General features: G+C 44.5%; 2 protein-coding genes across 5 annotated transcripts in view; one reads left to right on the top strand and one right to left on the bottom strand.

The window, feature by feature from the left end:
• The first annotated feature begins 1,025 nt into the window (after positions 1 to 1,025).
• cbx7a (chromobox homolog 7a) lies at positions 1,026 to 6,360 on the top strand. Its single transcript, XM_082529249.1, has 6 exons — positions 1,026 to 1,412; positions 2,521 to 2,564; positions 2,698 to 2,763; positions 2,878 to 2,944; positions 4,360 to 4,660; positions 4,753 to 6,360. Exons 1-6 carry the CDS (start codon positions 1,344 to 1,346, stop codon positions 5,277 to 5,279), a joined length of 1,074 nt encoding a protein of 357 aa, XP_082385375.1. The 5' UTR covers positions 1,026 to 1,343; the 3' UTR covers positions 5,280 to 6,360.
• Positions 6,361 to 11,669: 5,309 nt separating this feature from the next.
• ep300b (EP300 lysine acetyltransferase b) overlaps positions 11,670 to 21,591 on the bottom strand; it is a 30,691-nt gene continuing 20,769 nt past the window's right edge. For all 4 annotated transcript variants that reach the window (XM_082529416.1, XM_082529417.1, XM_082529418.1 and 1 more), the window contains exons 24-30: positions 19,494 to 19,644; positions 18,142 to 18,402; positions 17,866 to 18,031; positions 17,467 to 17,634; positions 17,218 to 17,379; positions 16,266 to 16,547; positions 11,670 to 16,128 (exon numbers count right to left, since the gene is read on the bottom strand). In XM_082529416.1, the coding sequence (XP_082385542.1) occupies positions 13,063 to 16,128; positions 16,266 to 16,547; positions 17,218 to 17,379; positions 17,467 to 17,634; positions 17,866 to 18,031; positions 18,142 to 18,402; positions 19,494 to 19,644 (4,256 nt within the window). In that variant the 3' untranslated portion in view covers positions 11,670 to 13,062. The remainder of the gene's footprint in view (positions 16,129 to 16,265; positions 16,548 to 17,217; positions 17,380 to 17,466; positions 17,635 to 17,865; positions 18,032 to 18,141; positions 18,403 to 19,493; positions 19,645 to 21,591) is intronic.

Raw genomic sequence — 21,591 nt, 5'->3', positions numbered from 1 at the left:
CGAGGCTTTCATTTCCATTGCAGATTCTGATCTTTGCTGAGCTTTACTTCTGTTACATAAAAATACATAGAGCTCATATTGTTTCATGCTCAGGCTGGAGTCCAGTGGTGCATCTAAGGACTTGTGAAAGTGGGAAAATTAAAAAACAATAAATCCCTAAAAGTCATATTATGATCTTAGACCAGACTGACATAGTGTCTTTGTAGTTTTCAGTGAGTGAACTTTTTAGCTTTTTGGTGCAGAGCTTGATGGAAAGATTGATAGCATCTACACACTACATGTGTACATTGACCTTTGCTACTGGGGGGGTGGAGGTGGTTGACAATATTTTGTTAGCCTTGTTCAGAAGAATCCTACCTTCTTCCTCCTTTTTCTGCATTAATGCGAAATTAAGTTGATGAGCCAAACAAAACTGAGAATCTGGCTTTAACATTTTCAGAAAACTGGATGCTATGGAAGCTCTGTTTCTACAATAGGGGGGCCATGGAGGGTGGAATCAATCACAACAATTGGGTTATAAATTAATGTAATTCTTAAGTGTTTTTAAACACCTTTTAAATGGTAGAAATACAAAAAAAAATGCTTATTTATATAATAAATTCGCGATTTAAGTAAGTTTCTACAGGAAGCTACACATTTTAAGCTTAACATAGTCAGCTATGTTAAAAAAAATCATGTTTAATTTAGAAAAAAAATTCAGACAGAGGTAAGTTCAGATTTCGTGTTAGCTATTCTAACACCTGAATAAGTCGAAAGTTCGAGATAGCCAATTTGAAATTTCGCGTTATTGAGTAAAAATCTATTAAATATGGAGTTATTTAATAGAAATTTCCAGACAGTCACCCGAAATTTTGACTTATGAACGACAAAAGCAATAATAATTCATGAGCAAAAAAGCAGCAGCTCCCCTAGCTGTAACCCTTAATAATCCTGTCCTCGTGATCTCTTTCCCTCTGCCCCTCTCCTGCACTCTAGTCTAACTTGCGTGCGCGGCCTCGCGGGTGCGGGCACGTATCTTGGAGGCTCGGCCCCTACGCAACAGTGTGAGAGCGCGCAGGACTTAAAGCTGCTGTTGATGTGTCGCAGATTTTAAATACTGAGAGAGGCAGGCAGCAGGAGCAGGCGTGAAGGGGAAGAAGCGAAGGCAGAAAAACAAGCGAGCATCCGCCGTGACAGTGCGAGGGTTTTCCCCACACATACTCGTCTTTAAATAGTATCTGTTATTAAAATTTTTGCACTGCGACAAAAAACAACAACAAAAAAGCCAACAAAAACAACAACAACAACAACCGAAAAAGCATAGATACCCAGTTCGCGTCCTGCTCAGGATTCAGCGATCAGCGATGGAGCTGTCTTCAATTGGAGACCAAGTGTTTGCAGTGGAGTCGATAACAAATAAGAGGGTGAGAAAGGTAAGAATGAGCACGTAACTCACAGAAAAACTTAATCGCCTGTGTTTGTTTTCCCTCTTGAAGGAGCGCTCTGCTCCGGTTGCCATGCACAAACAAAACCTGGCTACGCACTTTTGTCGCTCCCAAATCCTTCTCCAGCTTTTACGCTAAGACACAACACCGATCTGTTTTCATGCAACTGCGCCAAACTTTAACACTGTTTTAGCGCACGAGTCGCATCCTGTAACCTTCATGTGCAACGGCTGGCGCTGCAGCTGCTGCAGCGTGTTCGTGTTTTGGAGGAGCCTACGCAGTTGTAGTGAAATGTGTGGAGGAAGAAGAAGAAGAAGGGGGGTGTGTGACCTGAAAACAGGTCTGACGGCCAGTAGCTATGCGGGCAGCTGCGCACTTTATTTTCGGTTAGATGGTGAGCGCTGCGTAAATCCGTCGCTGACTCCTTCGTGGTGGTGGCCCATTGATTTTTTGCAGTTGGGGGTGGTGGGGGGATTTGGGGGTGATAATTTGAGCAGCACGAGCGCACTATAATGTAGAAATGCGCTCTCGCATAAGTTTAATAGAGCCTGTAAACAAACACGTTCTTCTCCTGAAAGCGCGCACTGTGCGCACGTCGGAGCTGCTCTTGTTTTGTTTTGTTTTTATCTCGTCTTCACTGGGACAAACTGCGAGCATTGATTTTCGAGCTGATAATTTAAAAAGTAAAAAAAGATTTTAATTTTTTTAAGATAAAATTGCGCAGCACCGCGTTGTTTACATGCCCCCGCCTCCCCTCATCTTCACGTGTGGCCCCACCTATACGAGCGGAGGGCTGTTCTAGAACGTCCACGAGAATCGTAGAAACCGGCACCTGCTGTAGCCACGTTCGGTCACGTCATCGCCAGCGAGAGACTAGCTGCAGCCACTCAGCCTCGCTGTCATTGACGTCACCCCTCACAAAAACACCCCTTTAAAAAAAAAAGAAGTAAAAATCCTCGTGACTCTCCCTCTGTCCCTCCCATCCACACTTTAAAGCGACAGCAGCTTGGTTCTGTATGCGCTGGAGCACGTGTTTTGTGTGTGTGCTGCATCATCTCTAAGTGTACACCACCCCCACCCCTCTGTCTCTCCTCAGGGTGCTGTGGAGTATCTATTGAAATGGCAGGGATGGCCCCAAAAGTGAGTAAGCCTTGAGTAATCATCTAGTGACCTCATCCCCCTCATCCGGTGTATATTTATGAGCGTTTATAGAATGTGCTTCTTCATACTAGATAGACTGACATCTTGGGTGTGTGTGTGTGTGCGCTGGCAGGTACAGTACCTGGGAACCAGAGGACAATATTTTGGACCCTCTCCTTGTTCTGGCCTACGAGGAGAAGTGCGTAATTACAGAAACTGTTGTGGTTTTCCTTTCATTCTGTTAGTCACACTTTCATATTCTTGCTTTTGTTTCTGACCTCTCTCTCTCTCTCTCTGTCTGCTTCTTTTCCAGCCGGGAGAAGATAAGAACTCTGACCTATCGCAGGAAAGGTCTTAGACCGAGGAGGCCCATCCTGCGGGTAGCGACACTTACCTTTCCTCTTGTCTCACAAACCTTTGTTGTATCTTCCTTCATTAATCCTAACTGCTGGCCAGGCTTGTTTGTTTAAAGGCAGTTGCACATTTATCCAGGTGATGACTTTTGGTATTTGTGCACACACACAACAAACAAATAAAAAAGATATTAAAGGGGTATTCCATCAATTTAACATTAAGCTTACAAATTTTTGGGATGTAGGAATCCTGGGACTTTTTTCTTCTTAGTTACTTATTGGCCTAAAGTTCCTCTGATGGGAGCGCCTTAGGTTCAGTGTCAAATCACAGACCTTACCATTAGCACCCAACAAACTCTGCCTTCTGCCGCCTGAACCGCCTGACCTGTAACCCTGCTGCTAATGCAACTTGATCTCAAGCTCCAGCCCAATAACCCCAATTACATCACCATGACATCAGCAGGATTATTTTTCAAGCTCGCTTTACTAGCTGAATGGTACTCAAATGTAAGTTTCATGTATAACATTGCCAGAATGCCCCTTTGATTGAAACATTTACTTCTCATAAACACCTGGAAATATAAGGAAACAAAAAAACCCCCAATGCTGTATCATTGTGAACAATACTTTTGTTGTTTTTTCTTCACAGTTCATTATTGTCCAGATGTTTTAACAGTTTAAAACATCAGTTTCTTTACAGAGTGACCCATTAGCGCTGATAATCAATCACTAAGATACAAAACCCCAGCAGAGATCAAGGCGCAATGGCCTCAGTAGTTTTTAAAAGACATGTTTCTAAAGCGAGGGGTGTGACCCCCGAATGGTCGTTGCTCTCACTGTGTCATTATCACTTCAGTCGTTAAAGGTGCAATTTGTAAGAGTTGCTGTCAAGCTTTGTCCCACACGTGGATATCAGAGCATCACAAATTAGCCAAGTCAAGCTCTTGATATCACCATGACGATGTATCAAACTGCAGTAAATCTGTAAATATACATCTTTTAATCTGATTTTAATGGCAGATATTGGCACATTTTCTGTACTTATAAATACGGTATTCACAGCAGCAGGATTGTTTTATTTATTTATGTATTTATTTTTTGGTTAGTATTCCACCATCCTAGCTAATCCTAGCTAAAACCATCCTGTCAACCAATTTCTGCAGAATTAAGACATTTCTAAAAAACAAAAATAAAACAAAGGTGTTAAACATGCTAAACAGCTAATGTTTGCAGTTTGGATAGTGGTGTTGGCTGCAGAAGTAAACTGAATATCACAGCATTTTCTTTACGACTACATTTCCCATACACGTGCTGTCTGTCAAAAATGAAATGCATCCTATGTTTCCACTGTAAGTAACTCAAAAGGCAGAACTGTATTTGCTTCCTGCTTGTGTGCGCAGTCATACAGCTTCTGACCTGCCACCATCTCTGCTCTCCCCCAGAATGTCTTTGCCATGGACCTCCGCAGCGCTCACAAGATGACGGAGAAGCCTCCGCCCCGCATTCGCCTCTCCCTCACCCGCTCTATGAGCACAGACGTGGACCACGTTGAGCACGGCAGCATGTACCAGCGCCAGGTGAGGAGGAATGGCTGGCAGAGGGTGGCCAAAGGAGGGCGAGATGGCAAACGTATGCATCTGCAGAAGAAGAAGATGGAGCCCATGGAGGAGGACTGGGGCGGCACCAGTGAAGAAGAGAAGTCTGAGAGCACCATGGGGGAGAGATGTGAAGGCAGTTTATATGGTTGGTTTGTCAAGCTGATAACAAAACGCAGTAGCCCCACCATGACCTTTGACCCTTAAAAATGAACAAGATGTGTCACCATCTCTTTTCAGGCCTGTCAGAGTGCAGCTCACCTGCTTTGCTCGAGCAACATGACCTGGAGCTGCAGGTGGGGGAGAAGTTGGGTGGTGACCTGATGCCGGTAAGCTCGCACACGTGGATCAACATCATGGGCGAGTGCGATTCGACACCGAAGCCAATGCTTGTGCGCAGCCAATCAAAGGACAGCACCTCTGCATCTGAGGCCAGACTGGGCGATGCAGTTTCTGTGAGTGACAGGTCAGATTCGGACAGAGGAGAGGAGGGCTGGGAGTCAGGCCCGGAGAGAAGCAATGCAACCTCAGTGATAGTGAGCATTCGGGGGAGCAGGGGGACGGCAGGTGACGCCGCTACCGTCTGCTCCCTGGCTGAGGTGAGGAAGGAGGAAGCGAGAGGCGACGATTCGATCGTCGCCCCAGAGACTGCTTCCCCAACAGCAGATCAGCCGAAGACCGTCATCTTGACAAAAGTGACTATAAACTCTGTGACGGTGACGTTTAAAGAAGCGAGGGTGGCCGAAGGCTTCTTTAAGGGCTACTGAACAAGGGTGACGAGTGGCACCGAGAGCTCAGAATAACCATAATTAGACTTGCCACTCATTTTGTACATGTAAAACGGTCACGTATGTAAGATAACTCTACATGTTTACAAAGCTACATTCATTTCCCGCTGAGTTTGGTGAAGAAATGTTTGCCTTTGCATAAAAAGTGAGTGGTAATTTTATTATTGTGGCTCATTTATTAGATGTGATAGGAAGCCTGAGGCCCTTAAAAAAGTGCTCAAATTATCCATAAGAATCCAGCAGACTAAATAGGTCTCTGGCTGGTTTCTTCCCCGGGGCCGCTGGGTTTACCGAGAGTGAGACACACGTGAGACAGCAGCCTGAAACGATGCAGTTCAGATAACTACTCAGATGCAGCTACTTTTCTCAGTGCTTTCCAGCAAGACATCGGTCTCACACTCAGATCGGTTCTCGGGGCCCGTTTTCAGTCGCTCCTCTTTCTTACAAATGATTTTGTAAAGATGTTTCTTTTGTCATTTAATTATTTTTTTTTAGTATTTGCACAGAGCTAACCGCATGCCCTGTCAGTCTGTGCCACACATGCTCAAAGCCCTGTCCTGTGCTTTGTTGAAGAGGTTTATTTCTGTCACAAAAGCAAGAAAAAAAACAAAAAAACAAAGACAGAGAATTAATGCCTGTCGCTTAGATGAAGTTCTGCGCTTCAAGGAGGATGGATGCACAAAAACAAGTACTCAGCCGTGTTCGCCGTTTGTCTGTCCCTTTATTTTTCAAGTATGAAATGCTACCTGGTTCTATTTTTGTATTACCATTTGATAGTCCACTCTCTTCACTAGCCTTTGTGCATATCAAAACAGGAGGTGTCGTTTTACTCAGCTGCTGTGTAGGTAATGTGCAAATGAAAGCAAGTGTACATTCAGCCGGACCGTAGTGCGCTTTTATTTATTGCATGTCACACGTATAAGCTAAACTAACTTATGTCACTCGGTGTGTCCAAACAAGTCTCTTTCTCTCTGATAAACATGAAATGTCAAAGATGTCTTCTCTCTTAAAAAATACATTTTTACTTTGACTCTATTTCCAATAAATGTGTACAACAGTAGCTGCCGCCTGGAGTGTGCTTAGAGGGGGTGGGTATAAAGACATGTTTCTGTGTTACCTTTCTGAAAGAGATGACGAAGCCAGTCATGAAACACAGATGTATCCAAATTTATTTATTCATTTCTTGGGAAGGTTTTTGGTTTTTTTTGTTGTTGTTTTTTGACAATGAACCTTCTTTGTTGTAGTTTTGCTTTAGTGCCTCGTGATGAGAGATTTGTTTCAAACCCACTATCGAAACCTAACAACCAACTGACGAGCAGTTTCACGCCCTTGTCGTGTCATGATAAATAAAGCAGAGAAAAGTTGCATTTGGTAGCTGTTCACTGAAATTTGGAGAACAGGGCACAAAAACATGTAAGTGAACCATTTATTTGGGTTTTTTTTGGCCTTACACGGAGAGCAAAAACCAGTTGGTACAGTCTTAAAAAGAGAATGAATGCAGCTCAAAGCAGCGTGAAAGACCAGACCTTGGTTAGATGTTAGACCACATCCAGCCAAGTCAAGGACACTCGAGGAGGTGAGGTAGGTGTATCGTCAAAGTCTGAAATCAAAAGACGCCTTCATGAATGTTCACAACAAGGTACAAGCCACTGGTTAAACTCAATAACAAGAAGGTTTGATTAGACTGTGTCAGAGCCTGCACAGCTCTGGAAATTTCTTTTAAAAGATGAAACCTAGATTAACTTGTAGCAGAATGATGCGAAGAGAAACCGCTCATGAGCTGACCTGTTTTCACAGAAATGATCCCCACTCCAGACACCTTATCAAATGGTGATTAACCCTCATGTTCATTTCTCCGGTACAGCAACGCTGTTCCTGGGTCAGTTTGACTTGGGGCATATTTAGTTATCTAAAAGTGTCAGAAACTTTTAGAAAATTACGATACATGTTATTTAGCATTATTAACTCCATTACTATTTCATTCAATAATTAGTGCAGTATACAATTAGTTTCTTACATCTCACACATGGGGGTTCAGTGAGGATATCACTAGTTTTTCATTATATACACTGGAAGGACTTACATATAAAATACAATCATTTTTCATGACATTGTTTTTTTTAATCTAGTCTAACAATAGGTGCCAATTTGTCTTTCTCTCATCTGGCAGTGCTTGTCTCTCAATTGTCAAATTGGCTTACTCTGCAGAAAACATAGTCTCCAGGGCCATCATGGCATAAAATATGTCTCTGCATCCCACAAACTGGCTGTTGATTGAACCTTTGACCATACATGGGACCCTCAAACATCCATACAAATGCATTTTATCCAGCTTCCAGTTCTCCCCCCAAAATCCACAGTCACTTTAGTCATTTTGAGCATGTCTGTCTGTCTGTATTGAATTGGGCTCAAAAGCTGACTTGATGTCTATCACGTGCCATCCTAGTGGGCCCTGGTGCTGTCTTCATTATGCTTCATGCCAACAGTTTTGCCTGATGTGCATTTGAGGATGAAGATCATTATATTTTACCATTTTCTGATGCGATTGTCGTGCTTGCAGGGATATGATTGGCATTTTCCTCATTTGGAAATCATCAGAATCAGAAATGACCTCAAGATGGTCTTCATCTTCAGACACATCCATCCTCCTCTGTGATCAAAGTTGAGTTCTAGAGCCTCCGTAAATCACGTGTGGCTGCAGAGTGTCATGTTGTTAGGACTCCTTTACAGAGAACCTTTATATGCTTTGCTTCTGTATTGCTGCACATGGCCTGATAAAGGAGACGTGGAAATCACTTCAGTAGGCCGGTCAGAGTGAAGTTAATGTGACTGATTGAACAGATATTCTTGCTGTTTGTCCTGTGTGCTAGTAGCTGTACTTCGAGTAAAAGAGAGTCAGTGAAAATGTAAAAGGAAAAAGCCAATTTTACACCAAAGAATAACCCACTCCATTTACTTGTTGTTTAAGGGTGTGAGAGCAACGTTTAAATATAAAGACAGAATTCAATTTGATGTGAGGTCAGTGAGAGGTTGTGGTAAAATTGCTTTCAGGCAACAGGGGAAAAACAATTAAGAATTAAAGTTGTGTCTAAAATCAGAATTGATCATTATTTATTACTGATACTGATGGTGATGCAATTTTCTGGAGAACTGATTTGTCACTGGGTGCTGATTTCATACCTGTTGATCTCTAATCTGAATCTTAACCTGCTCCGGAGCGGGCCTGGTTGATGTGACTGCTGATAGAAGCAGCCTGATGAAATGAAACGGGAGATTCTGACCTGATCTCAGTCCAACAGAGCAGAACTGAAGGTAAGAAAGTCCTGCTTTATTCCACATATTTCAGTTTCTAATGATCAAAGAGGAGACAGTAACCTGAACACATATTGCCAAACTTCTCTTCATTTCTCTTCAGTCACTCACACACTTCTATCAATGCCTCTTTAAAGACAAACAACACTGTATTCTTCATCCAGTGGTTTGAAATTTGGTTGGGTTTTTTTTGTTTTTTGTTTTTTTTAAACCCTCCACTAGAGGGCATAATGCTCTCACGCAAAACATTCCTGTAAGTGACGCCATGAGATTCTAGTGAACAGTGTGATTCATGGGTCAGCGTGTCAGAGGAGTGCAGCACGGGAAATGGTGGCGCTGCTGAAATAACAGTGTTTAACTGGAAGAGAGAAAAATCAGTGTCAATTCCAAAGATCATGGGGAGAGAAAATCTAACACAGGGCTTTCAATAACAACAAGTAGAAATGGATGAGCACAGGGCATGCACTTTTGTGGAGCATGGCTTTTACCTAATGTATGTGAAGGGAATCCTTTCTGTTGTAATCAGAGGAAGGTTAGGCTGTCTATTATCCAACAGACCCAAGACACCAAGACGTCTGAAGCTTTGCAGATTCTGCTGAATGTGAGGGAAACTACACATTCTTGAGTCACTGTTTCAGTTTCTCACAGGGGCTGGCTCATAAAGGGATAAAATTGCTTTGATTGTCACATGTTGTTCAAAGAAGGTATGCCGACCTACGGATACATCCAAACTGAAACACCAAAGCTGTTGCCAGACACCTCCATTCATGGCATCTGTCAGTTTCTTGATCTGCTGACGATCAACCTTTCCTGCAGCATCCGCGGCCTCCCAGACACTGTTCAGAGAGGTGTGCTGTTTTCCTTCACAGTGACTCTCCCACAGGCTCTCGGTGGGATTTAGGTGTGGTTTGGGACTGAATCCGTGTGTCATTATTCTTTCATCTTTAAGGCCTGCGATGGAACATTAGCCAGTATAAAATTCACAGTCTTCTTGAAAGATGCAGACCTTCTCATCTTTAATAACACCAGCCCACACCAGTACCTCACCTCCACCTTGGAGTCTGATTTGAAGTGGAAGAGCCACCATCCATATCCTCTGTCAAGAGTTACTCTCATCTCATTGGTCCATAAGTTTGTCCTTGGATATTTCTTGGCCCGGTCTTGACTTTTCAGTCGGATACGCAGCTTCCGTGTCTCTGAGCACTGAACGCCTTTTACCATCTGGGCACTGCAGGTAGGCTGCAGTACTGGATTATGACAGCGCTGGAGGATAACGGCTTCCTGGCACCTTCACATTTGATTCTTCTCCAATTTCTGGCAATTCATTTGCATCTTTTCTTTTCACAGCATGTTTTTGTGAACTTTTTGACTACTGCCAACAAAATGTTTGATGGTTCTGTGATCATGGCACATGCTGCACCCCTCTGAAAAACTTTTTACTTTTTCTATTTTGCTTGTCAGAGTCAGTCAAATCTCTTTTTTTGTCCCATTTCGCCCAAGGAAAAGACACTGCCTATTATTTATCTTCTATCTTGAAATGGGCTGTTGATCTCCTTAGGCCGCATTCTCCCTCATTACACAAAGACACATCCCCTGACATCCCTGAATCCAATATCCATTCAAGTGTATACAGCCTGGAGTTGGAAATTATGCATAAGATAGACGATATAGTCAAAATACTCAGAGGTGACTGTACTGTACTGGAGGATTTAGAAGTTGAAACATGGAGGAATCAGCAATGCACGGATGCAGAAATAATAAAGGAGTAATGGAGAAGTTGGTGGATTAGGTCTACTTACTGATAACCATTAAGTAACTGTTTATATTTAATTAATGATACACTCATATAAGCTCTTTGGGCTGGTTGTTAATTAGTTATGATGTACCGCTCTGCAACCATCAGGGTGTTCCAAGCTTGTTCTTTGAATTTTGTGTCCTTTGTTGTAAGCTATCTTCGGTGCATCGTGGCCGGGAGCCTTCAGCATGAAGCAGGTTCAGGGTTTAGCAAGCGTCACATTTCTTGACCTTGTTCTTGGCAATGACAAAGTGTTCAGGGTTAGATGTTACAAACAAAGAACTGAACTGCGATGCCATAAATGGGTGCTTTTTGTAACTCCACACACTCACAGAAATATCCAGAGAGATGTGGACATAGACAAATGCTGTTGTTTCTGTGATGTAGCAAAGAACAAAGTAAGCATTACGTTAAGTTTAAGTAAGACTTCACTGGCAAATGAATCAAATCTATACAAAGTGCTCTGTGTTTGCAGCCTCTGCCCTTCTTCTTCATCATTTCTGTCGCTGGATATCAGCTTCTTGGCCAAATCCTGATTGATGGCGATCACAGTTTGCTGGCTTCTCCTTGTCCACCTGCTTTTAAAGGATTGACCACTAATCCTCAGTTGGATTAAGATCTGGGGAGTTTCCTGGCCATGGATCCAAAATGTGAATTTGATGATCTCCAGGCCATTTAGTTATCATTTTTATCTCGTGATATCACGCTGGAAAACGTGCAAATTGCCCCCCAGATTGAGGAATGAGGGCAAGCAGAAGCTTGTAAACTGTGATCATCTTCGTCATTGATCATGTATTTAATGTCATAAGACTGGATTAATGGGAAGTCTGGGACAGCTAAGTGATTCTTCTAAGCTTTCAAAACCGTATCCCTGAGAGATCACTTCGGAATGGTTGTGGTTTGGATGTGAGCACCTGATGTGGAGCTCGTCTGTAGTACATCTCATCCGTCAACACCAACGCTGGTATTGGCATCAGATCGATACTTTGTTTCTATCCTCTAATGTGTATTTTTCCTTATTTGGAAATGAAAAATGTACCTCAAACATGCACTGTGAAAAATGTCAGAATCTTTTTGTCAACTGTCATGTCAATTTTTTTAGTCTTTAACACATTTAAACTACGGAAGTTGACCCAAAGTTGGGAACATTTCCAGGTCTCTGAAAGTCTTTTTTCAAAATGCATGAAATGCTGAAAGATGTGTTCTTTATTATCAAGTAATTATAGTAGCACTAACAAAGAGCCACACACAGGACGCACCGCTATTGGTAATTTTCATTTTATTATAAAAACAGTATTTGAGTCCACAGTTTGTTTCCTTTGTACAGTAAAAAATATTAAATTAACCTCCCAAAGGTCTTAGCAGAAAGATAAAGAGGATGGAGTTCATGGGGAGGAAGCTCACCCCAACTCCCTCTCGAAGAGTAGGCAGGGGGGATTTAAAGTCCAAGGGAAGCAGCAAAGGGGACGAGGCAGAAAGAGACGGAAACCAGCTGCTCACATCACCTTCTTTTGCCTCAGTTCTGTGCAACACAGTTCATTTGGATTGTTATCCTCTGTTTACTTCAAAACAGCAGAATCCTAAAAACACTAAAACCCCACCCCACTCTTTTTGTTTTTCATATCCCAGCCAATGTACTCAAAATGTTACAGGCACACAGGTATGCACCCCCCTCCCCAAGCCTCCACTGCTCCGTTTTAAGAGTCTTTAAAAAGGAAGGAGTGCACACACATTCGAGGGAGAGGGCTTTGCATGTTTGTGAGGCGGGGGGAGAAGAGTGTCTTCCAGCATGACTGATGTCCCAGAAAAACAAAAAGCTGTCCGGGAACGTCGGAAACACATCTGTTCAACACGTCAGACTCGGAGCAGACCCTCAACCTCTGCGAGAAAACACCAACATTTTCCCCAGCTGGAGAGAGTCGACTACAGACATCTAAATCTTAACAGTCAATAACAAAAATATATTTCTATAGGAATCGTAGCAGTCTCAAGGTACATAACCCCGCCCCCTCCCAAAATAAAAGAAATAAATAAAGCAAACCCAAACATTAAAAAATAAAAAAGGGAAGATATGCATCATATTTGGATCTACATTAACAATTATCCACATCACTCTAAAACAGAAAGAGTTTGACATAAGCAAAACAAAATGGATATATATTTATTTTAAAAAAAATTTGTATGCATGAAATCATTTCCTCTTTAATTCTCGATCACTTTTAAAATCTTAAAAACCATTTCTGAAAAAAACAACAACAACAAAAAAAGGCAAGTACTTGTATTTATCCCCCAAAAATATCACCTTTTGTGTACTCTGTAACAGGTGGCAGGATGGGGGTGGGTGGGGGTGCTAGAGAAGCAGTCTCCCTCTTTGTCCACAATTGGCAAAAAATATATATATATTAACAGCAATAACTTACAATTTATTTATTCTAATTCTTTTAACAACTGGTTGATTTCTTGTTCATCTCCCATAGGAAGTTCAGTTCAATGCATCTTTATTGAAAACATTTTAAATAACATTTAATAATAGTATTAAAAAAAGAAAGAAAAAAAGAAGGCTGAATAATAACAGTAATACTGTCCTGGGCGAGTGCAGTCTGTGCGAAGGATCACGGAGAACTTCAGCTCAGCTTGACACTTTGAGGAGAAGTCCTACATGATGTTTAAAGGGTTGTGATTCATGTTCTGGCTCAGCGGGTCCTGGCTGTTGCCCCCTGGCCCGTGCAGACCGGCCATGCCACTCAGCTGGGACAGCATGGCACTCTGGTCTGACCCAAATTGCTCCATAGTGTTCTGCTGCTGCTGCTGCTGAGTCGTTGGCTGCTGCTGTTGCTGTGAAGGAACTACCATTCCCGGGTGGTGCTGGTTTAGATGGCTTGAGTGTGGCGAACCTGTCTGCAACTGGGGGGAGATGTGGTGCGGAGAAGGCTGAGGCTGCATGCGTGGGGACGGGCTAGAGTGCGGCGGCTGGGACTGGGGTCTGGGTGACGGTTGTGGGGACCGCACCTGGTTAGCCAAGGATGTGGGCAGAGGCTGGCCCTGCAGGTGTGGATGTGGAGACTGGGCGATCTGCTGCGGCTGCTGAGGGCTCATGGGGTTACTGTGCTGGGCTGGTGACCCACCGGGGCCCATATGTCGCTGCTGGAGCAATCTCTGGTGGAGCACTTGTAGGGCCTGAGAAGGTTGGGGTCCACTTTGTGCAGATTGAGGGACCTGGGGTGGCTGCTGAGGGCCTCCTACACCCTCTCCACCTGGACCTGCATCACCCCCTGGCAGGCCAGCCATGGTATGTTGCTGCTGCTGCTGCATTTGGAGATGATGCTGTTGTTGAAGCCTCTGTTGGAGTGCCTGCTGCTGGGCCACAGAGCCTGGGTAGCCTTGCCCCTGCTGGCCCGGTGGACCACCAGGCTGCTGGGGACCAAGAGGCGGACCTCCAGGAGGACCCTGTCCCACAGTGGGAGGCTGCATCCCCGGCTGTCCCATGAATCCCTGGCCCTGTGGTGGCTGTGGTTGCTGAAACTGACCATGATTAATACCCATCTGCTGCTGCTGCTGCTGCTGCTGCTGAAGATGCCGTCTCATGAACAATTCTCTAAGCTGAGGATTGCTGATGTTTCCCATCTGTGGCCCCTGGCCCTGGATTCCTCTCCCCACTCCCTGCTGCTGCTGCAGAGCTGCAACCTGCTGCTGCTGTAAACCGCTGAGCATCGGTCTCTGCTGCTGCTGCTGCTGCAGCTGCTGTACTTGCTGCAGCTGAGCCATAGTGGCGATGTTCACATTGGCCCCTCCCTGACCCCCCATGTGCATGCCTGGCTGACTAACACCAGCAGCATTCAAGTTCACCTGTGGTGCCCCACCTCCAATGACATTTCCAACAGGCCCCCCTGTGGGACCTGGTCCTCCTGGCACAGCCCCTGGTCCGCCAGGGCCCCCCTGCCCCCCCTTATACTTTGATGCCCTCTGTTTGATAAAAGCAGCCATCAGCTGTGGGTTTGACCGCAAGATGTTGAGGACTTGCTGTTGCTGAGGTGGAGAGCTAGGTGAGCGGAGCATCCGTAACAGCTCCTGGAGGGCTGCTTGGGGGAAGTTTCCACCAGCAGCGCCAACCCCCTGGATACCAGTGGCTCCAGGTACACCTGTGACCCCGCCTCCAGCGCCTTGCTGCTGCACCATATTCATCAAGGCAGCATGGCCCTGAGCCTGTTGGTGCTGCTGCTGCTGCTGCTGCTGAGCGGCCATCATGCCAGTGTGGCCCACTTGGTTCATCATAGCTTGTCTCTGGTGGGGCGGCATCCCCTGGGCTGTCCACTGTGTTTGCTGCTGCTGTGGGTTCTGAAGTGGAGCTCCCATCCTCTGCTGCTGGAGCTGTACCTGAGGGGGCAGCTGGCCATGTGGGATGTTACCTTGCTGAGGAGGCTGCTGCATGGGCCCGCTGGTGCCAACCATCATCCCTGTAGGAGCACCTTGCTGCTGATCCATGTGGGCCCGAGCAGCTGTCACTGCCACTTGGGTCTGCGGTGGCATGCCCTGGGCTCCTACCATGCCTACAGACCCTGGGTGTCCCATGCCCATCTGCTGACCTTGACCTTGTTGATGTTGAGTGTGAGAAGGCATCAACTTTCCAGCTGCCTGGGCTGCCTGTCTCTGTAGTGCCATCTTCCTTTGAGCGTCAGCCACCTGCTGAATCTTCATAGCGATTTCTACAGCTGCCGGTGGAGGGCCAGAAGGTTGCTGCTGTGGAAGGGAGGGCTGGCTCGGCGGCTGGTTAGGAGGTTGCTGGCTCCCAATGTTTCCAGTCATGACAGCGCCACCAGGCTGCTGCTGTTGTTGGGGAGGCGTGGCAGAGCCAAGGACTGGTTTACCTTGGGACTGGTGGACTGGTGAGGAGCCTGGAGGTCTGCTGGAAAATTGAGGCAAACTGTTGTGGTGCTGCTGGAGCTGCTGAGGGTTGGTCACTGCTCCACTGGGCTGCTGCTGATGTTGTGGAGAGTTCATTATCCCACCACCACCACCTCCCCCTCCTGGAATTTGCTGGAACTGATGATGAAGGGCAAGCTGGGGAGGCATCCCTCCTGGCTGCTGCTGCACTCCTGGACCAGGACCCATTCCCTGCTGCGGGACTGGAGGCATTGACTGAGTCGGGGTTTGAGGAGTTGGAGGCTGCGTTCCACCAGATGTTGGGGTACTAGGCGCTGTGGTAACATTGTTTCCTGGTGATGGAAGTCCAACTGCAGATCCGCCCGGTGGCCCTCCAGCTGGCTGGGTCACCCGCTGCATGGTGGCCATCCTCCTTCTCAGCATCTGGGCCTGCTGCAGTCTGTGCTGCAGCTGCTGCTGCCGGAGTTTCTGCTTAATGTTCAGACAGAACGGGACAGGACATTTGTTCTCCTGGCAGTGTTTGGCGTGGTAGCAGCACAGAGCAATGAGCTGCTTGCAGATAGGACAGCCGCCATTGGTCTTGCGCTTGCAGCCCTTTGTGTGCTGCACAACGCGCTTCATCTTCTGACAGGACGGCAGCGAGCAGTTGGCATTGCGACACTGGCAAGCGTGGACCAGCGACTGGATGCAGCGCTGGATGCTGAGACGGCGAGAGTCACCGGGGCTTTGAGTAGCTGCCGCTGCCTGGTTGCTGCTGTCGTCATCCAGGCCAAGCCCCAGCTTTTCCATCTTGTGCTCATGACCCTTAGTGTTGTAGCAGGTGATGCACAAGTCATAGTCCTGGAAAATTAGGCAAAATTAATCGTTTAATAACACAAAACTGATAGATTAACTAACATATGCTACTGTGAAATGAAAAATTGTGCTTTAAAAAAAAGATCTGAATATTCATAAAGTACAGTTTAAATGTTTCTCACCTCGCAGACAGTGCAGTGGAAGCGAGTCTCCACGTGGTGTTTACACTCGTTGCAGGTATAGACGAAGCGGTCCTGGCTCTGGTTGTGGAGCTCCACCAACATACACATGGAGCTCCACTTGGACCTCCTGAGAGAGCTGAACTCCAAGTGCTTGTCTCTGGCCAGAGTTAGAAAGGCATCACGGCCGTCCATCAGATCGCAGGCCATTAGAGGATCTGGGTCGGTGATGGGGGGCAGTGAGTTGGCGGTGGGACCAGCAATGAGGCGGATGACGAAGAAGACCTGCCAGTTTAAAGCGAGGAAAATATTTAACCAACCTTTAACAAGATCTGATTTAGTATGTTTATGCGGGAAGATAAAACTGAGGGAAAATGTGTCTTTTTTTCCCCTGCAGATCAGTGAGTCAGTGTTTTGTTTTGTTTTTTAATAAAATGTTACCATCATTGCACTAAACAATTTTGGTCTCTTTTCTTTTTTAGACTTAAAGTTGAGGATCATTAGAAGCGTGGTTGCTTTGAAGGACAAGTAGGTGCCACTCAGACCACTAGCTTCCTGCTAGGTGTCACAGAACTGGACCTCTGAACTGGGGCAGACTTAAATGCAGCTGTAGTCACTTCTGGTGCCAAAAACACAGCTGACAACAGGTCATGATGGTATGGATGAAGCTTCAAAAATGGGAGCTCACAAACCAGCAGTGGCATAACACTGGCTGTTTCCATCTTTTATATACAGGCCATGAAACAAGGTGACTTTCTTGTTAATGGTTGTGTTGCCAAAAGGCATCTTTGAGGTTGCACTAAGCACATGGACTGTGTTTTAATGCCGCCGTATTAAGTAAGTAATATCAGAACTGCTCCACAAATCAGTCTGATGGCTGATAGTGGTATAAATATGCTGCAGTGTCGAGTAAGAGAGTAAGCAGCGGCACTACGACTAAATTAGACTTGCATACCTCTTTATGTTTCTCCATTGTGGCGTAAAGTTTCTGGGAAAGGTCGTTGGAAACGTTGGGCATCCCTGGTTTTTTCTTATTGGCTCGGCTCAAGCTGCTCTTGTTCTTGCTCGTCTTTTTATTGTTCTTCTTTTTGGCATTCTTGCTGTCTCCTTTTATGGCCTGTGAACGTTTAAATGTCAATTAAGCAAGAGGACACCGCGAATATATATATATTGTGACAAAAATTGAGGACCTTGTTCCACTCACATCTGTGCTCTCATTAGAGGTGCTGTTCTCCTCCCTCTTCCTCTCCTCCTCCTCCTGTTCCAGTTCCTTGATGCTCTCCTCCAGGACGTTAGGCCAGAAGTCGCCCTCAAAGTATGGCAGCTCCTTGGCACTGGTCAGCCGGTCTTCTGTTGCCTGCTTGAAAATGTCCTAAAGGGATGACGAGGACGAAACAAGGTAATGCTGTTAATGAGGTTTCAGAGGGTCACACAAAGCATGCAAGAAAACTATGTTAAAGACAGTCCAGGGCGATGGAAACCGTAAGAAGCCACATGAAACTACCAGAGTACCTACAAGAACAGCTTGTAAATGGACTCATTTGCTCAAAGAATCTGGGACAACCAGACACAGAGCATGAGAATTAGGGATAAACTGTCTCACCTTGTAATCATGGACTACGCGCTCAGACACAGCCTTGTCCAGCATCTTCTTGTACCATTCCTGCAAGCGTTTAGGCTTGGGGATCTTCTGGTCCAGTGGGTGACAGTGGAAGATGTAGTCATCCCCTTCACTAGGAGGACAGGCCCAGATATGCCCTGTTGTAAACCTGAGACAGGGAGACAAGGAGCCTTTTATATAAAACTGAGCTTTTCATGCAACTAAAAGCATTCAGAAACAGCAAATGTAACACAAAGAAACTCTAAGCTCCTGTCTTACCCCAGCCTTTTGACATACTCCAGGTAGCCCAGCAGGATCTCGTGATAGACTGCAGTCCTGAGGTGTCGAGGTTTGAAGAAGTGCACGCTGTCCAGGTAGGAAATGTACACTCGCCTCTGATTGGGAGGAGGGCAATCTGAGCCGTACTCTTGAACGTGCATGCCGAAAAAGCAAACGTCCGCTCCGTCAACGTCCTCGAATGCAAACAGGGCTTTCATCCTGTACGGGAAAGACTCGGCCATCTCTCCGTTGTCCACAAACCTGACAGGGAACAAAAATAGGTGAAGAAAACTGGCGTCAAACATTATCAGCAAATGAAGAAACTTGACTGTGGCACGTGTGAACACAGACTACAGCCATGCAGCGCTTTTACCGAGTGAGCTAAAATCTGGTTAGGACAAAACTGTCAAAGCCAAAGGGGTTGGATGTTAAATGAGACGCAAGTAATCACTGAAATCAATTCAGATTGCAGCTTTCCTCCTTCTCGACTTGCTGGACACTTGATTTAATCTTTAATCTCCTCACTCACTGCTGAGTCACCTCTCATCTTCCCTTTTGATAATCTCATAATGATTTGCCTCGTCGCTGTGAAACGTAGGGAAGTATTCTTCTCACTGATTCCTTCAAGGATTCATACATACTTGCAGAGCCCGACAGAATATTTGGTCATTTAAAACGCTGATATATTAGCTGATGTTTTTTTTTATTCATTTCAGACACACAAAGCACAGATTTACCCAATACTTGTTATCTGTAGTTTTTCTTAATGAGTTCCTACTAAGATAGTATGACAAAGCAGTTTAAAATATTGTTTTGAGCGTTTATCGGGTTTCAAACAAATGATATTAACAGGAAAGGTGCAGAGTGCCCCCTAGAGGACAATATACACAACACTACATCTCATAACCTTGTTTAGGATATTTCTCTCCTTTGTTTTTTAACTTTCATTTTCATTTATTGACCATTACAAACACTGATATAAAGAATGATACCGATAACATATCAGTATCAATATCCACCAATATATCCGCCACACTGATATATCTGCGCTAACTCTATGTAGAACAGGGATCAGTGTTTTCTCACACTTTAAATCATTTTTCATTGTTCCTGCAAAACTGACAAACATGATCTTAACTTATTACCCTTCACTTACATTTTTTTATGCACATACTGATATTTTTGTTAATACATGTAATAATATGTAGCACCTCAAAACTTTCACCTACCAAAATCACAGCTTACCGTAATAACTCCTCCCATAGCAATTAGGAGTTTCCATGGATTCCCACCTCTAATCAGTAATTATGTTCCCCAAAAACCTGCAGCAGCAGTGAAATTTAACTGTTTACCTGGACTTCATTCCCGGCTTGACTTCAACCACCTTGTCTGAGACATGGACCACACGAATGGTGACCTCTCCAGACTCGGGATGGTTTTGCCGCTTGATGTAGTCGTTCACGCGAGTTTCTAAAAAGCTCCCCAACTTGGTTTGAGGAAGCCCTGCGGACACAGAGAAACAGGTGTGACCAAATAACAGGGCTGAGAGGTACCACTATTCTCACACTGTAGTTTTTGGTGAACAAGTATTTTAACTTCTTTATTTGTGAAAAACTGGAAGCAGCTGTGGGACAGAGCCTTTTTCTGACTTCATTCATTGAAAACCTCCACCAACAAATATCTACTACCTTGTATCCAGGAAACAGACCTCCATACAACACATTTCATCAGCCTCACTCCAGTATAATCAATCTAATCTTTTGTCCTCCATTTGTTCAGTTTCCTCAGGTTTTTAAAGCACAAACTGCACACCCCACAGAGATATGGGAGATATCTCAATGAATCAACTCATTGGTGCAAAAACACCACTTTATGTCTGCCAAACGGTGTTACCGATGGCATTATCATATAGTAAACTAAAGATAAGGGAACAAACAATGTGTTTTTGTGACAGGCTGCTAGTAACAAAGTGTTTAAAGTAGGGGTGGAAATTTAACGCATTAATTGCAATGAATTTGAAAATATAACGCATTAAAAAATAATGCATTTAATCGCACTTTGAATTCCTAGCTAAGGGGAATTTTTGTTGATGCACGATTTCCTGGTATACCGATTACACTGATGCACACATCAGAGCTACAAAGCATCAGAAGAAAGCGCATTGCTAGGACTGATGGGAGGCAAATTTCATTTCAAAAGACTACCTGATCGAACTGGACCTGAAAAAAGTCAGATGCAAGGACTGGACTGAAAAAGCAGCCAATGTCCAAAAACTTTGAAAGATGAAGAAACTGCTGCTCAAGACCACGAAAACGCAAAAAAACTAAAGTCAGGACAGTCTGGATCATTGGAAAGCAAAGTGTAAAGAAATGAAGGGAAACTCAGGTTTATGTATAGGATGGCATTTCTAAGTTAAATGTACTTATAAAAACACTGAGAAATCCCTTCTTTCAGCATGGATGACTAATGCTAACCAGGCATAGTTTTCTGGGTAAAATCCAAATCTACATCAAAAAACAAAAAAAGAGCCTTGCTGGCAGCTTTCTTTACTGTTTTTCTGAGTCTGCTGGTGACAAAAACAACACCATTCTAGTAACTTTGCACGATTTACAGTTCAAAATAATCCTCATTTATCCTGCAGTGTATAGCAGGGGGGTAATACTAAACAGAATTGCAGAAACGGGTATTTAAAAGAGTAAATAAATGAATTGCACTATCATACTGTCTGCAATAATACTGGTACAAAGACATAAGGTCATATTAATGCTATGACAATGCCATAGATTTACACTCCCTACTGCCTGCAACAATTAGATGATCTGAGCATTCCTAAAAACTGTGTCAGATGATGACTGAAGTGCAGTGCTTTTCAAAATATACAAGAAACGTGTTCCTGCTGAAGGTGAAAACAAACTTGTTTAACCACTTGAGGCAAAAACCAGGCTACGAAGGAGGAGATACTAACAGCTGCTGATGTGCAACCCAGATGTAAACAAAAGAGCCTGCCGAGCACTGCTGGTGCTGCACTCCACATGACAGGAAGAGCATACAGTGGACAGAAATCACTGATGCGGTTACATACTTCGAAGTGAGGGCTTCAAGCAGCTAAAAAGATCAAAGATACGACAACCCAGACAGATTTTCAAGATTAGGTTACTTTAGTTACTGTTGCCTCAATGTCCAGGGAAAATACGACTTTGGCTACTTTTGTGCTTTTAATCTCAGCCTGATCTTTTTGTTAACACTATTATCGTTTTTCTTTTAAAAGGAAAAAAATAATGAAATTGTGGACACAAGCGGTGGAAATAAGCTTTCTCCAAAGGGTGGATGGGCTCTTCCCTAGCATAGGGTGAGGAGTTCAGTCATTCAGGAGGGGCTCAAAGTAGAGCCGCTGCTTCTCTACATCGAAAGGAGCCAGCTAACGCAGTTGCCTCTTAGGTAAGGTGTTCG

Source organism: Aulonocara stuartgranti (genome assembly GCF_965226115.1).
Source record: "Aulonocara stuartgranti genome assembly, chromosome: 4".
In the NCBI taxonomy this organism is placed as follows: domain Eukaryota; kingdom Metazoa; phylum Chordata; class Actinopteri; order Cichliformes; family Cichlidae; genus Aulonocara; species Aulonocara stuartgranti.
This window is presented reverse-complemented; position numbering and strand designations above follow the sequence as displayed.